General features: G+C 39.9%; 1 protein-coding gene across 1 annotated transcript in view; it reads left to right on the plus strand.

Moving 5' to 3' along the window:
• The window catches only part of Nlg-4 (neuroligin 4), a 401976-nt gene that overhangs the window by 230206 nt on the left and 154054 nt on the right, over positions 1–17716 (plus strand). Inside the window, exons 3-5 of the mRNA XM_078187796.1 lie at positions 5928–6281; positions 13972–14281; positions 16495–16702. Of these exons, the coding sequence (XP_078043922.1) occupies positions 5928–6281; positions 13972–14281; positions 16495–16702 (872 nt within the window). The remainder of the gene's footprint in view (positions 1–5927; positions 6282–13971; positions 14282–16494; positions 16703–17716) is intronic.

Consider the following 17716-nt stretch of genomic DNA (forward strand, 5'->3'; position numbering starts at 1 on the left):
ATATGTAAAGGGTTAAGCAAGTGAACGCACGTGTTGTATGTTAGGTATCAACATTTATTCAATGTTACCAATTTTGTAACCTTAGGAGGATTAAAATTACCCTCTACCTTTTCACCTTTATCAAATCTAAAAAACTTGGAGTTTAAATATACTTTATAAAAATACACGATCTTTACCTTACACAAATAAAATAATTCAACTGCAACTTCCATAAACATTAAAAAAAACAAAATTGATAGAAATGATAGTCATCCAATGAAATACATTAAATAACTTTAAAGCTTTAATATATTTTATTATTTCTTAATCACTATTTCTTCTGTTTACTTCTTATTAGAAAATAAAGGAAAAATGTATTGTACAATAATTCCAGTTGTAACTAGTTGTGCACTGAATACGCTCGTCAAAGAGTTGCCGGTTCAGTTCAGTAATTTCTGAGAAAAACGTCCCCGTATTGAAAAGTGTCGGTTCCAGATGAACGCGTTTTAAATTTTCTACGCAGCTGTGATACGAATATCGACTGAGTTTTCTATCTTCACTTAGTTAATTGTGCCGGAGCTCTGCGCTGCACACCTTTCACAATTCATTAACACACTTCTCTTGGTCGACGTTTGTTGTCAACAACGAACTCTCTTGTTTGCAGAACCTGGTATCGAACTTCAACACTGTTATTACAGAAGTTCGACTCTTTTCACATCTATTTCTATGAAATTCATAGCTGGAAGCCTTCATCGAATATGACACGACCAGTGAAACTGCAGTTCATACGATGTTGTGTATTTCACGATATATATTTTTAATTTGTGAAATTTTAACTGCTATTATTTTATTTTTCATAATTTCGAGAAAGCGGTGAATTATCTGATTTTAAATATTATTTTAAATACCTCAAATAATATATTTTTATACAAATAACATATACAAATAATAACTACAATAATACTACAAGAATAATATATTACATATAATATAATTTATTTTATAAAGTATAAAATACAATACTTTAGTTTTGTGTATCTTTTGACAATAAAAATAGACAAAGAGACTTGATATTAAATAATGAGAATTCATAATATTTTCGACCTGAACTAATTTTCCCTTTTAAACATATATATTCGCTTCCAACAAAGATTGCGTTATTTGAACTACTCCTCTGTGAAAAAGCTCTGTTTATTATCTTTCGAAGTATGTCGTTCAAGCATTTAAAAAAGAGCATCGTTGAAAGTTCCCATTATTTCAACTATTCCTTTGTGAACGAACAATTAATCCGACTAAGTTTCCCAGGTGCACTGAAACTACGGACACGTATAGCACTTGGAAAGTAATTATTTCATGTATTTGTGCTACGCGTTGCTCTGGATTCTCGTGCGCGCATAAAAACAGGATGCATGAGAATATTTGTTTATTCATTCGTCCGCGTTTCTGTAATAAAGTCTGTTCTCGACAGGCTGGCAAACAATAGTTCGTGAGGACAATATCATAATGGAAAATTTCAAGAGAGTGAGAAACTTTTTACAACGTCAAGGAGAGGGGCATCGAGTGTAGATTAATGTTTCGCGTTACGAAATGTCTTTAAAAAAGTAATATGTCCGAATTGATATTTTCTTCGTTTCAAAAATTGTTTCCACGAATAAAATTATTCATTTCTAGAAGGACGCATACAACTAAATATTCCGTTTACACAGTTTCGAAGTATCCCATTTGTTTGTCATGATATCCGACGAACACCGGAGGGGTTCACTCGAATGTCACTCGGACATTCATTTTACATTCGTATTTAAAGCAGCGCGAAATATTTTCATTTCATTTTCTAGCGTCACGTATGAAAAGTGTAAAATGACATTAAAAAGTACGTTTTAATCGGAAACTTCAGACTTAAATCGCGAAGCAAGAGGTAAATGACCTCTCGTGAATTCGATATCACGGTTCGCCCTTTGACCGTTCATGCCCGTGACAATTTTGTGAATTTCACCCGACATTTAACGCACACACGCTCCAAACACGGTCACATTTCTCAAATTCCGTTCTCGAGAAAATATGCAAACAGAAATTCGAAAACAGTTTCTCTCATTTATCAAATAGTTAATAGTCGTTTAAACGCGACGGCGGAAGGAAAATCGTACGATGGATGGAGAGCTCGAAACGACACTTTATGAAATAGGTTAAAAAGTGATTGGTCGGGATTTTATTTCACACACCCGCCGCTACCCTTCTTCTAATTTCCTCTATCACGGCTCTTCTTCATCGGGCTTTCATAAAAGCTTTTAAGCCTCGGCTTTCATTCGGCTGATCCGATGAAATGTATCGGGAATAGCGCTAAGGACGAGGCCGGGAGAAGTAAGGATTAAAAGGAAAAATGTAAGAAGAGCGAAAGACCGTTCGCAGCTTCTACCCGTCGCGGTGGCGTTTAAGAGTTGCGAAATAATGAGCGGGGAGATCTCTTCCTCTACTCGACAAAGGAAAAATCGGGCGAGCTACGGGAAACTTGGCGGGGGGGGGGGGGGGGAAGGGGGGGGGGAGACGAATTAACTGCGCGCGAGCAGTGAGTGATTCGTTTCAGACCTAACCTTACTCCTCGAAATACTTTCAGAACTTTTTTTACTTCGCATGTGGAGTCTACCATAAAGTTCTGTTAAATTAGAAATACTTATTTTATAATGTAGAAATGGAGGCAACAATATTAATAATAGTCTAAACTAGTCAAATATGGGTGACCCTAATTTCTGACCAATTTTGAAAATTCACTTTTATTGCAATATATTCAAACCAAATGAATTCGACTAGGATTTTTCAAATGCGAAAGAGTTCTAATGCCATTCGCTATGATAAATATTAGCTTTCTAGTTTCGTTTTAATTAATCAAACTGTTTTAACTACGTGGGGATTTTAGTGGTTAATTGTCGGCGTTGAACGTGTTAAAACCGCCGATTAATAATTTAGAATTTCTTAATAAATTGTTCAAATGTGAAAATAATTGTAGTTTTACTCCAAGATTATTTGCATTAATATTATGAAACATTTTTCTCTGAAACGATTGTTTAAAAAGAAATTATTTAGTTACCCTTAAGCATAGTTCAATGATTAAAATACCTATTTTTATATGCAAGCTTGTGGCAATGGAAGTTTAATAGCTTTTGATTTATTTAAGAGATTGTAGTATCGATTGATTTTTTTTTATTATATCTATAGTTTGTATGAAATGAAATTATTCTTGAAGAATGTAGACGTTTTATGTGATTTAAATATGAAAATTGGACGTCTAAGAATAACAAGAACAGTCATTTTATTCTCATAATTAATACGAAAATTAATTAACTATGTATTAAAATTAAAATCCATCCACAATTATCTCATAGTTTATAAAATGTATAATACGTAGCTACGGATTGCTTGATCAATTTTACAGGAGCAGCTACGATCTAGTTCAGTACTATTATTTAATAGATCAGCGAGCAATATTAACGAAATCACAAATATTGATATGCAGCAATTATCGGAGATTTTATGGACGGATAGACAAAGTGTTGTGGCACAATATTTGCACGGAATCGCTTCGCTTCGCTTTACGCTTGTCGAAAATACACAACAAACCGGGAATCGCCGCGGCCTTGCTGTTGAATTTAATAACTGTCGCCCGACAGGAACAAATAAAAATTCTTTTCATTCTAATTTACAACCGCCCCGACCTGATCTCCCCGTCCCAGTTTCACGGGGGACAAGTGGCGCAAAATTAGAAATATGAGAGTCGAATGGAAAACGTGATACCGGATAACCCATTTGATCCGGCAACAATTCATTCAACTTACGCGCACACGTACATGCAAATCGTGTGTCTCCCGAAGCATTTCAATTTAATTGTTATCGGAGATAAAACGTTGGCTTCGTATTCGACACGGTTTTGGCGCAACGAAAGGTGGGGGCGGGCGAGCACAGTCGCAAGATTAAAAGAATACGTAGATTAAAAGTGGAAAGAATCGTCGGCGGGTGCTCCAATCAATCAGACAGGTCTGCCTCCGACGATGTCCGGGTAATCGTCGACCCAGCTACTTAACCCTTTGCACTCGAAGCCATTTTAACTATAAATCGACGTTTACCCCCGATTGCTAGCCTGTGAATCGATTGTCATTCTAATCAATAATTTGATACCTATTATTGATATAAATGTGTTAGACTGAACTTCCGCGAGCTTCAATATTATTATACAATTTTTTCAGATATTATATTTCTTTCGCGGTTAATAAAATAAATCAAATCAAAATAGATCGAATGACCGGTCGGTAAAGTTTTAATACTAATATTTAAAATAAATGCTTCGATATTAATACTTTTAATACTGAAACTTAATAATACTTTCGTATATACTGTTCGTATTGATCGAGACATACATATATATAAACAGAATTGTTTTCTTTATGGTTAATTAAAATGGTAAATGAGGGTGACACTTAATTTTGACTGGATTTCAAAATTCATTTTTATTATAACAGATATTCGATATTATATTTAATAGATGGAATTAAAATGTCATCCACCACGATAAATCTTAACTCTTTAGTTACAGCTTTGTTAACCAAACCACTCGGTCACAGCAAAACTATGAAACCACTAAACAACAAGAATATTCGAAGCGATCGGAGTTATTACTCCACCCCGTATGACCCGACAGCCGCATAGAAAATTGAAACGCGCGATGTACGCAGAGCTGGGGCACGCTTACCCGAGAACCACACCCAATCGCCGGCTTTTACTCCGGCCCCATGATAAAACAACTGTACTCCAATCAAAACCCTCGCCGTTACCAACGGCGTCTCCTCCCTCATTATATTCCTTCAGTGGAGCGGGTTGTTTCACACGTTCTCACATACGAATCGACACATGTCGCCGTCGCATTACCACCCGGCGCGCGGAGCTGTCACAAAGAGAAACACGCAAAAGCCACCGGTAACAATAGCAGAAGAAGCATTAGCAGGCCGTCATATCCGGCAGAATATTCCGGCATGCCCACCATTCCCGTTGCAAGGTTAATTCTCACCGCGTGTTACGTTCCTCCTCGCGACCGTAAATCGCTGACAGACTCCGAAGGGGAACAATGGCCCCACCCTAGCCTCCCCCCTGATTCACAACCTCTCGCGCGTTCTTCGACGGTTTTACCCTGGTTAAACCGGAAAACGGGACGGCAAGGAGAACGGAAACAGCTTGGTCTTTGAAACGCGCGCAGTCCTGCAACCGTGACATACGAAGCTAGGAAAGAATAATAACTATTCCATACTCCGGGGAACTCGCCAGCTATCTTCGAGACTATGGACGCACCCCGAAAATCCGCCAATTTACATGGAAACATGAATAAAAGATTTCAAGTGGTATTTTTTCGTTTCCATATTGAGCTTTGTTCGCTGACAAATTGAACGCATGTCTTCGGCGCAATCGGCACGCGGATGCTTCTGGCAAGGGTTATGTTTGAAAAATTGTATTCAGGTAGCAATGGAAGAATATACTGCAACTAGTGGACATTGTGTATTGTTTGTCATCTACTCGATAAACGATAGTTACCATTCATAGAGTATAAAGTGGAAATAGAATATAAGTCGAAGCCCATTTTTACGCCGTTCTGTTTTTACTTACAACAAGTGACGCTTACTTGCATCAGATTCATAATATAAAACAGTGTCCTTAAATTCTCACAATGTATTTCTTAGACCATGTTTTATACGCTCGAATTCTCATAAATATACTTTGTCAAACATCTATAAAAACATTCGAAAGTTTGCATGAACATAAAACCTTGATAATAAATAAAAGTCACTTGATCGAGCGCGTTGTTGTCGACTCTTGTATCACTTAACGACTTAACGACTTAACGAATGATGGAGCTTCGGCTGAAGTGGTACGAGCAGGGATGTGCTGAGGAAACACTTTTCTGTTCGCAGGGATGGCTGACAGTGGTAGAAGGCATCCGGTGGTGCTGTATATTCACGGCGAGAGCTACGACTGGGGCAGCGGAAACCCTTACGACGGCAGCGTCCTGGCCAGTTACACCGACCAAGTGATCGTCACGATGAACTACCGGCTGGGCGTGCTCGGCTTCCTGAACGCCAACGTGGCGCCTCAGAACAAGGCGAGCATCGCGAATTACGGGCTCATGGATCAGATCGCGGCGCTCGACTGGGTCAAAGAGCACATCGCCCTGTTTGGCGGCGATCCCAACAACGTGACGCTGATGGGCCAAGGGACCGGTGCCGCTTGCGTTCATTTTCTCGCCATCAGCCCAACTATCATGAGCGGTGAGTAACAACATTCTTCCGTCGTCGGACTATGCGTTCGCAGCGGTTCGACTCCTGCGAAATTACCAACGGTTCGATCATCGTCTCCTGTTCTCCTTTTAAAATACCTCATTCACGCGGGACTGGCGTTTTATTAACTTCTACTGCGCGTATTTCTCCTGCTATTCGCAATCCTTCGAGTTCAAACAGGAACGTATAATTTGTTATTTTATTTCTAATTTTCGTGGGCTGACACCGGTGTTGTTTAAAAGATATAAATGACGGCCCTCGGGTAGATTTTTTATAACACCGCGTCGAGACCTTCGGGTCTTGGACAACCGCTACCAGATGTGGTCATGAACAAAGGTGCGAGCCAGCGACAACGACTCCGGAGACAATGAATCTGGGAATTCCCAGATTTTTGCTCCTTTGGCCATCTTTCTAGTATTTTCTTCTTTCTAAAAGAAGTTTAATTTCACGTTGAATCCCGGTCTTCTATCCGCGTGTCCATACCTGAAGTTCCTCCAATCGAAAACGACTTCTTGGGAAGCCGTCTTGTCAGAACAACTCGCCGGATTGTCAGAACTTTTAAAATTTCGCGCGCGACCCTGTAAAAATCCGACATCGCGTTCGTTGCCGACGATTGTCCTCGAACGACGTCGCGAAACCCTGGCTACGTATCTGTTCCGATTGTCTCAGCCTGGCCGAGCATATTCGACGATAAAATTCCTGTCGCGAACGCCGCATTACCGTGGCGACGACGGATCTCCAAAGATTGCTCAGACTGAAAAATCGTTATCCGATAAGTAACAAGACGTCGAACTAGCCTCTCCTCACAATGGAGGAAGAATTCAATCCTCTTCGGTGATTCCCCTACCGATCTCCGCGCGATTCAGAACGGGACCACCGCTAACGAGAATCTCGATCGGAATCCCAAAGGGAATAAGCTTATGTGAGGCGGTTTAAAATCTGCACGCCTTCGAAGTTTCAACGTAGAACGTAGTTTTATATAAAGCAGGGATGCTAGAGAAGCAATATAAAACTCAATTTACCCGAAACAAATTCATTTCTGTATTCTTTTCTGAGGAGATTTGAAGCAAGCTGTCCTGTCGAATCCATCGACCGAACCCTAGTCCAAAGCACAGTGAAACATTGCCGCTAAATTACAAGCGTAGAGCGTAGAGCACCCTTCAATCCGCTTTATCTCGAAATGCGCTAAATGCGTCTTAGACGCTCGCACAGCCGGTTGGTATTCAATTCCCGACGCGACAGGTCCAATCTCCGCGGAGAAGGACTGGACGCGCGAGGTATCGCTTCGTAATGTTCCCAGCGGGTTTCGAACAGTCTTCCTCGAGTCACATTCATTCGAGAAAAGAGGGTGTAACACGTGCACGGCACCACGCCGTGCCGGCCAGTTCCGGTAACACATTGCCGACGATATTGGCTGTCCCCCTTTATATCTTCATCCGAGTCGATTCTTCGTAGCTTTGTTCGTGGTTAACCGATCGGCTAACAGGCGTTCCCCGATCGAATTGCCCGACGAGTCGCGCACGGCTGCGGAACGAATGAGCACGAGTGACGGAACACCGGGTCAACGACCGTGGCTCTCGTCGCGCGATATTATGTGCGTAAAATATCGCCCCGCGTCGTACGCGCCATTGGAAAAACGTTCCTGTCTTTATGAAACCAAACCGTGGTCTTCCTCGACACCAGATTGCTGGGAGAGGAGGCTCGGAGATGACTTTGTCGTATGTATCGACGTCGGTGTGTTTCATCTCTGCACTTTTTCGGCGGTTCTGTGAATGGCGTGCAGGGGAGGCAAAGGAAAAAAGGAGGAGACGTTTTGTGGAGGATTCGGTGTGGATGTCAAGCAAGTTCTGTTTTAGATCAAAGGATGTAACAATAGCAGAATTAGCTTGCAAAATTAGTTGCGTTATTGGATCGTACTTTCGGCGTGGTTGATACGTTCAGCCTTTGCACTCGAAGCCATTTTAACTATAAATCTGAAGTAAAATTTCTGGCTCGTACTATTTCCATTTTATGTAACAAAGTGCACTTTTACGCATACAACAGTGATTTTATGACTTATACCAGCAGATTTTCGTTATTTAACAATTTTTCAAATTTAAGCTTTGTTAGTATAAACATTGTTTTGGGACGTAATAGAACAGTTTTAGTGGTGCCTCAGAGTCGGCACTCGCGTGCAAAGGGTTCACTAGTTAAGTGGATGCCCTTTGCGTTACGTGTGTGACACTAAGTGAAACAACTTAAACGACATCCAAATCAACTAATGTCAACTGATATCGGCGTATGTCACGAATGTCAACTGATCAAGTCATCTAGTTCTTCTTCCCCTCGTTTCTTGTTTCGGGGGCCACTGACCGCTCGGGATTCCGAGGTCACAAAACCACACTGCGTTCCGCACCCTTCGGATTTCGATGGAATTGAGGGTAGGAGAGTAGGAGGGAGGGAGGGAGGGAGGGATACAGCTGCTGAATCAGCATCGATGTTGCAACACCGCGAATATACAAACAACTAGGTCCGGCCGATCCATAATTTCGTGCGAATGTTTGCAGAGATTGCATTCGGTTACTACGCCAATGATGAAAATTAAAGTAGTAGCTCGATTAACCAGACTAATCAGAGGACCGTGGTGTTTGGATAATGGAACAGTTTTGTTTACGTTCGGTTACTGTGCTACGACTACCTATCGACTGATTTGTATAATAAATCATGTTGTGTGCGTTAAGTTCTTCATGGGATAGCAGTGGATTCGGATATTACAGATTGAGACAATCGAGACTTCAAACTCTATTGCTAGATTGTGCGCAAAAAATTGTTGACGTACTGTGGAGAACAATTAAACGACAATATATTTGCAAGATTCGATTTGCAGGATAAAGCATCTGTTGTCTTTCATTCGTGATATTGCTTGTTTGTGAAAATGTAGCCGGCAAATGTAAAATCAATATATTTTAGTTATTATAATTTTGTATAAATAAACTTCATACACGTGTTTATTGATAATAAAAAGTTTATTGTAAGATCTTAAACGCGTCCCTTGATTTCAACAAATTTCTCTTATAAGCAACGAAGGTACGAATACTTATTGGACTGACTGTATATCGTCTTGACATAACCTGGCCCGTATCGATACAACTTACTCAGCCAACATTACCACCTCAAAAGGTGGAAAGCATCGGAACCAAGGCGCCCGTCTTGATAAATGAACGAGCCAAGAGAACCGAGGAATCAAAAAGGGTATTAATTGAAGTTACCGCTTTGAAAGCCATCGCTCCGAGTCCCGGTTCGCCGGGTAGCCCGGACAACGACGGTTTTCTTCAACGGACGAACCACGGACAACGCCGCCCTTTGATACTCCGAGAATTATGAGACATTTGGAGAAAAGGTAATACGCGCGGCCAACCGTACGGACATTTATTCCACGCGACGATGGCGCCGGTGACATGAAAAATGTCTGAGGGAGCGGGAACCTCTCGGCGGCCGTGTATCACAAATTCCGTGGTCCCCCGGCACGAAACCGAATTGAATTATTCTGGTCCCGAACATTCATAACAGAATTTCCATAATCCGTGACCGTGCGCGCGCTCGCGATGCCCGCTAAGAACGGCCACCCGCAGCCGGAGAGACCCAGAAACGTAATGATTCTTATTGTCGATGCTCCTCGGCCGAAGGAACGGACTCACCTTGGCGGGATTCTCTCTTGTTCAAGAGTTTCCCTCCCGCGGCTTCGACCGAAATAGAAGAAAATCGCCGGACGATTATCCGCGGTACGTGACGATCGTTGAAAAGCATATCCGGCGCGCTTGTTAGCCCGGCCACCGTTCCCTCGAATATAATTTCCTTCTTCTTTAGCCGCGGTCTCCGCACGTTTCCTGCTTAACATCGATCTACTACGTTCCCGTTCCGCGCTACTTTCGACCAACCACGCCTCGGATTCCATTAAAAGTCCCGGCGTCTTTCCGCACCGTTCTCGTCGCCTAGTTAATTACGAGGCCCGTGTAACACGGCCAAACTTTAATATCGAACAATCTCGGAGCTGCGTTCTCCTCCGATCACGGACAATGCTTGTAACAGACCGGATGACGAAACCTTCGATAACGAACACGATGTAATGGCTTTGTGCAGTGTCAGGAAGAAGGGAGCTTGGGGCTCGCTGGGAATGTTCGACGCGTTGGGGGAAGTTGGGCTTCAACGTGGCTCGATCGGAATGTTCAATCGTGAACAAAAGTTGTTCGAATGTATAAACTTAGGAATAGAAAAAACCCAAGCCGTTTTACGGGAATGTACCCTCCGCAGTCGTAAAGTAGACACTTTCAGCTTCAATTTAAGCTACTTGCAGTTCAAATTGCTCCCCGGGAAAGTTATTGAAAACTCACCCAAATTCCAAAGATGTACCCCAGACAGCCCGATGCCCCCGACTAGTTGATTAAAAAAATCATAAAAAAATCCCAGGCCGTTTTACGGGAATGTACCTTCCGCAGTCATAAAGTAGACACTTTCAGCTTCAATTTAACCTACCTGGAGTTCAAATTCCTCCACGCGAAAGTTTTTGAAAACTCGCTCAAATTCCAAAAATGAGCCCCAGACAGACTAATACCCCCGATTGTTTGCTTTAAAAAATCATAAAAAAATCCCAGGCCATTATACGGGAATGTACCTTCCGCAGTCATAAAGTAGACACTTTCAGCTTCCATTTAACCTACCTGGAGTTCAAATTGCTCCACGGGAAAGTTATTGAAAACTCGCCCAAATTCCAAAAATGAGCCCCAGACAGCCTAATTCTAATTTGTGCTCCCAATATATTTCCTTTTTACCATATGTTCATCGCGCCATAGATATTATCGTATATTATTATTGTTGTCGTTGTCGTTGTTGTTGTTGTTGTTTTATATTATTAGTATTATTATCATTATTAATTTGATAAGCACAATTATTAACATAACATCCGATAATAATTATTATAATGAAGTGAGGAGTCTGAAGTGCGATACTTTGTACAATTTTATAATAATTAGAGTAACGATAAGTTTAGCAAAACATTAAATTTCTTACCTTGTAATATCAACCCCAGTTTGAGCCACTTAAACTCCTCTTGCGCATTTATGCGTCGTCGATACGAGTAAAAGTCTGGATCCAAGATCGTTCGTCGCGACGTAAGCGCGAGCTTACGGACACGTCCGCGAAAACTTTCTTCGCGTTCGATATAGAAACTGATTAATTAAGGAATCTTCCGGGATCTTCTTTCGTGTAGTTTCGACAGTGTCTGCACGGCAGCCGGCGTGGCAGCTCCGGCGAAAGTTCGCGTCGTTTGTCCTGGAGTTCTTGCGGAGTTCTATGTGACGGCGACGTTCCCCTTCGACAGATTACGCGAACGTTCTGTTATAAATCACGCGACTTCTGCTATGTTCGATTCGTTCGCGATGCGTCGCCGTCGCGCCAAGTAATGAAAGATTAATAAGGGGAATCGCGTGGCTCGTGACGTACCGCGGTTACTGTTTCGGGACGTTGTCGGTTCTTTCGTGATCGAGTTCGGTGAAAGATGGCGAAAGTGGAAAGTAAGAAAGTCGGGATCTGTCGGTTGATTTTCCGGACCGATGCGATTGGACCTTGTTTTTCACAGGTTTCTTTTGCCAACTCGACGACTTGACTCTGCTTGCATGATTTATGTACCTCCTACGGCGGAATTCCTTAAGGAATACACTATTAACGACCTGTCTTACGATTTAACAGGCTGTTACCGATAGCGCGACGCTCCAGAGATTCCGTTTTCCGGGTCTATTAATAAAGCATACTTATAAATCAAACTATAGAATAACACTTTGTTGTAATGTGTCATGAAAATAATTTATTTGCGATTTATTGTTTAGACTTGTAATGCTTTTGATTTAAAAATGTCTTTTTGGCATTATATTGATTTGACTCTAAAATTTAAAATACCAAAACTTTTGAGATTAGAAATCATTGGGAATAATTAATCAATGAGAATAACTGACATAATTATTGAACTCATGATTACTATTAACTTTAAAACTTACATAATAATTATAACAGACGTGACAGACCACTGTTTATTTTATCATTTCACAGATAAAATGGTTCACATATAATTAAACATTATCAAATATAATAAAAAACTTATTTTTTCAGAAATAAAGCTAGCATAACATGTGATGTGTCATTTGCGATTAGCCTTAGCAATTTTTCATACTCTACTTACAAAGATAGTTGATGTTCAATTTGAAAATAAATATTTTACAACACATGGTTCATAATACGTAATGAAAGATTTTTAACACGAAGTAAAGTAAAATAATTTGCTGGTAATATAAAACTGGTAATATAATACATGTAATATAAGAACATCACATATTTTCATAAAATTTTGTACATACTTGACTGCACAGCATCGGCTCAAATTATTTTTCGCAGCAGGAAATATATATTTCTTTTACGCTCGTTTGAATTTCTAAATACGTTATTCTGACTCCGTTAATTACATCGTTAAAAGAAGTCGGTTTGCGAAGTTGGAACTCGTTCCAAGGAAGCAATGTAATTACTATGGATAGCCTCCCAGAACAGCAGGCAAAATTAAGTCGGTGTTACTAATAATTGGGAACTCATAAATAAAAGCTGACCTCGCTGGCTAAAAATTAAGTTTTAATTGGAAGGCACGTGGCACGAGAATCGTCACAAGGGCTGTTAAAGGGAATATAAGGTTAAATAAGAATTAAGAACAGTCTCACAGAGATAGGCTACTGTAACCAAAGTCTGCAAAGGTCTTTAAATAATACGTTTATGATACCTCTTAAATATCTGTTCACGTATTTGGAATTTTCTGTTTCATTAAGTAAGACCATAAGTTTTACCTGCATTTTACGTGTTCTGATAAAAGAGGAAAATTCCGAGTTTCGTAAAATTTAATCAGATATTTAACCTTTGGAAGTCCGGTATTTTTATATTAAGAAATTGGATTTCTTTGTGGAAAATTCTTATACACATACAACTTACGGGGACTGTAATGTTGTCAAGTTTGTAAGTGGTCTCTATAGTAGCCAGGAGAACAGCCCTGTGTATAGGTTACATAGGAGCAGGACGATTTAGGAATCCCTAAAATCACATCCGATAAGAAAATCAGCGGTTCTTTGTTAAAGTGCATGAAATGCCTAAGTAGTATGTAAAACATAGTAATCTTAATTATAAAATTAATAATTTGAGCAAATTCACGGTTCTATCTTAAAGTGTACAAAATGCATAAGTAAAATATAAAACCTAGAAATATTAATTATAAAATTTACCTCCACAAGTCTGACTCCTAAGAAATATTTCTAGTAATAATCTACTAAATAAAAACGTTATTCCATTGTTTTAAGTTAAAGTATTAAAATTAAAGTAACAAAATTCTGTTCTCATCGACATTTAAAAATTCTCTTATTCTGCTAAGAAATTAGTACCGCTGTAACCACTTTAAATATAAAACATACCTGAAAGAATTATTAAAAAATTATATTGTCTTTCTATTTCAATCATGCAATCAATATGCTAAAAATTAGATATACTCTTCCCAAAAACACATGTCCCTGACACGAATATATAGAAAGCAAATCATTCAACACTAAATCGTTGTTGAAAAAATCGTTGTTGAAAAAGTCCACGAGTATTGACAAGCGGAATGATTTTCTCTGTGCAGGTCTATTCAAAAGAGCAATTCTACTCTCGGGTAGCGCGCTCGCGTCCTGGGCTGTGGTCGAGGATCCTGTCTCCTACGCTTTGAAGCTCGCCAAGGCCGTCAATTGTACGATTCCCGAGAACCTGCTCAAGGACAACAGACTGATCGTCAATTGTCTTCGTGGACGTAGCCTGGAGGAACTGATGCAGGTCGACATTCAGCCACCGACCTTTCTCAGCGCTTTCGGGCCGAGCGTCGACGGCGTGGTCATCAAACCCGACTTCCAAAAGGACCTGTTGTCCTACATGGGTCCGGAATTCCAAGGATTTGGGTGAGCACCCGATATACATACGTCAAAGATACTCCTTCTAACACACACTTGGCCCAGATTTTGTTCGAGACATCTGCTATCTGTTCGATCCGACTCTCTTATCAATCCAATCACAATTTCTATAGCCTCCTTTCCGACAACTTATATTAGATTATATGGTATAAAGTACGACGTAATAATTATAGTAATAATCGTAATTTTGAAAGACGATAATTAGATAATTTTGTAGAGAGGCAATAGATTATATTGTAGATAGATAATTTTGAATAATATGAAGTGGAAGAATTTAACCCTTTCGTTACGGCATCCGCTTTGGTGGAGTAACGCCGCGACATTTGCAAGAAGTGACCCTAAATTTGAATATAATCATTGAAACCCTATCGCTTTTGGGTCGTAATCGAAACCCATGTGAAATGAAACTTGGTTATCCAAATTGGATCGGATCCGTGAGAACACTATATCGAACTTGATCCCATCTTTAGTCGGTATCTATTTGTTAGTACCATGAATTAATAGACTAAGATCTTGAAGTCATTTGAATTGCAAAATTAACGTGCTCGCTTATGCGATCAGCACAGGATAAAGAAAGCGCAGTTAATTATACCATACGTGTACACCACTGTTGTTATACGTAAGTCAATGATATTAATATCATTATACGTAAGTTAATTAATTGTTAGTTAAAAACTGAAATTCGGCAATTTACGCGGCCTCTGTATATTTGAATTTTCGTTCGATGCCATCGGCGTCATACGGACCGAGATAACTGATAATTATAATGATGCAATGAAAATAGAGTATCGTTCACCGATGCTGTTCCGTACAATCGAAATAAATTGTGCTAGTCGATAACAATTACAAGCGGCTGAAATAGAATTTCTCTTATCGATAATAACTGTCCGCCGCAAACGTAACACTCGGTTGATAATAAATGCCCAATTATCGCGGGGCAGACGTTGTATCAATTTTATGATAGCGATGCTTGAAACAAATTATAAATTATAAATAAAAATTACTAAAATTGTTAAATCGTTTCGTAAAAGAGATTAAAATTTCTCCTTATTCGATCAGTAAAAGCTCGTTTGTTGCAATTAGGAAAAATCCTTGCTAACGTGATCTTTTTTCCAAGACCTGCTGCTAACATTCGCATACCAAAAAATAGTTGCCCAGTGAGCCCTAATCGTCGAATACATTTCTACATTGTACCCGGCAGGGCGGCGCGACAGAATGAATGATTATTTAAATGACTCTTGGCAAAGTATCGATAACGTCCTCATCTCCGGCAAGTTTCCTTAATATCTTCGTTTCCCGTCCGAAGACTTTATCGAGGCCGCTCATTAAATGGAAAGTAGATGCAGGACCGGCTCGATCCGCCGCGGACATTAGTGCGCGGTTCATTAGCGGGATTGTAAATGACCCAGCCTTGCCCTACCAAAGTCATTAGCATATTCGGATCGTGCCGGCGACAACTGGCCTGCCAGTCGAGACAACCACGTGCAGTGATTTTTTTTCTCAGACACGTAACCCTACTTTTCAACCATCGATTTTTTATCGAGACAGAAACAAGACAGTTTTTCTTGAAACGGAATCTTCAAGATATAAATCTTATTCGTCCCTTTTAAATTGGTATAAAATTTCATACGCCCTTTTCGATTTAGATAAGATGTTATTTCGCCCTTTTATATTTAAAGAAAATGTTATTCTAGCTCTTCAAATTGAAATGAAACTGTTATTGTTCCCTTTTAAATTGAAATGAAACTTCATTAGTCAGTTCTGTAAGAGTATAGTATGGATGAGAGTGTATGGTATGTAAGAAGGGTGTGCGGTTGTATGAATGTACCATATAGTAATAAGATGAACATGAATGCATGGTTGTGTGAGAGAAACAAACGAATGATTCGGATCATCGATCGGGCGAGCGAGAGCGGAACGTGGCGGCACTTCTTTGGTGACACGACACGTGAGGACAGAAGTCGTTTTATGGATTTCGTTGTGTAATAAAAGTCCACAATATGTATCCATTAAATCAAGTTCCTTACAGTTCTGAATATTTTAGATATAAAATGATATAATTCGATATAAATAAAATATTAATGTTCTTTTTCTATCATCTAATTATTAATAATAAATCCATGGTTTGGACACGTGTAATAAGAAGAATTTTATTTGATTATATTAGGCGTGCTTCATGTTGGAAATTTTCCGTTTTCCAGCCCAATTTCGAAGAAAGCAGAGAGCGGTGAACCAATCACGAGTAACAACAAATACGATTTGTTATTCGGCGTGACGACGAGCGAAGCTTTATGGAAATTTGCTGAGAAGGATGTCCAGCTGGGCTTCGAAGGCGAGAGGAGGGATCGAATCATTCGAACTTACGTGAGGAACACCTACGTGTACCACCTCACAGAAATATTTTACACAGTGAGTAGCTACGCCTATGACTCTAACAAATTTGTTTCACTTAATTTATTAACTCATTGCACTGGAAGCCACTTTCTCTACAAAACTAAAACAATTTTGCTGGCGCATGTTATTTCCATTTTATACCACAAAGTGCATTTTATGCATATGAAATTAATTCTTATGACTCATGCAAGAGTTTCACCTTGGTTTCGCTTTTCGCTTTTCGCTTTTCGCTTTTAACAATTTTTGAAATCTAAACTTTGCAAGTACAAAAATGATTCTGGATCGTGATAAAACAATGTTAGCGGTGTCTCAGAGCCGCCCCACTCGAGTGCAAAGAGTTAATTTATTAATCCATTAATTTTAAAATTTATCCACACACGCGTAGTAAAACATGTTACGTCGAATGAAAAAGAATATTTTCTTTCAATTTATAAAACTCACCTTCGACTCGAATACTTCACTATATCCAGCGCGAGCTCGTGGATTTTAATTTGTACCTCGGTCACCCGCAGCTTACTTTCCATAGAAACAGTTATGACTTCCGTGACGATGTTTCCAGTTAAATAATGGAGCGCGCCGGACTGATGGCTATAAAAACAGAAAAAGAAAGATGAAGAAACAAACGTTTTCATACGGCGCTTTGTGTTCGAGAAAATCGAGTTTTCAAAGAAACAATCGCGCATTTTTACGCAGCGATGAATTCCGTGTTCAAAGCTTTTAATGTCGCTCGAACGCACGAGCGTGCGCCGTATAATCAGACATTTCGTTTGCGAAGCATTAAAATAAGGATTGGGACGGAATGAAATCACACTCGAGAACAAGGTGCGTTGATCCGCACTCGACGTTCCCATGGGCAACTTACGCGCGCGCATTCAACTTATCCCTATTATCCAGTCGTTTACGTTCCATCCGGCGATTTAATTATGCCGCGTATTACATTAGCGCCGATAAGACCGTTAATAAACATATCTCACCGCACTGACCGCACAACGCGAACACTATAAAGAGCGAAGGCAGCAGAAAGCCGTG

The sequence above is a fragment of the Augochlora pura genome, chromosome 2, assembly GCF_028453695.1.
Source record: "Augochlora pura isolate Apur16 chromosome 2, APUR_v2.2.1, whole genome shotgun sequence".
Classification (NCBI taxonomy): domain Eukaryota; kingdom Metazoa; phylum Arthropoda; class Insecta; order Hymenoptera; family Halictidae; genus Augochlora; species Augochlora pura.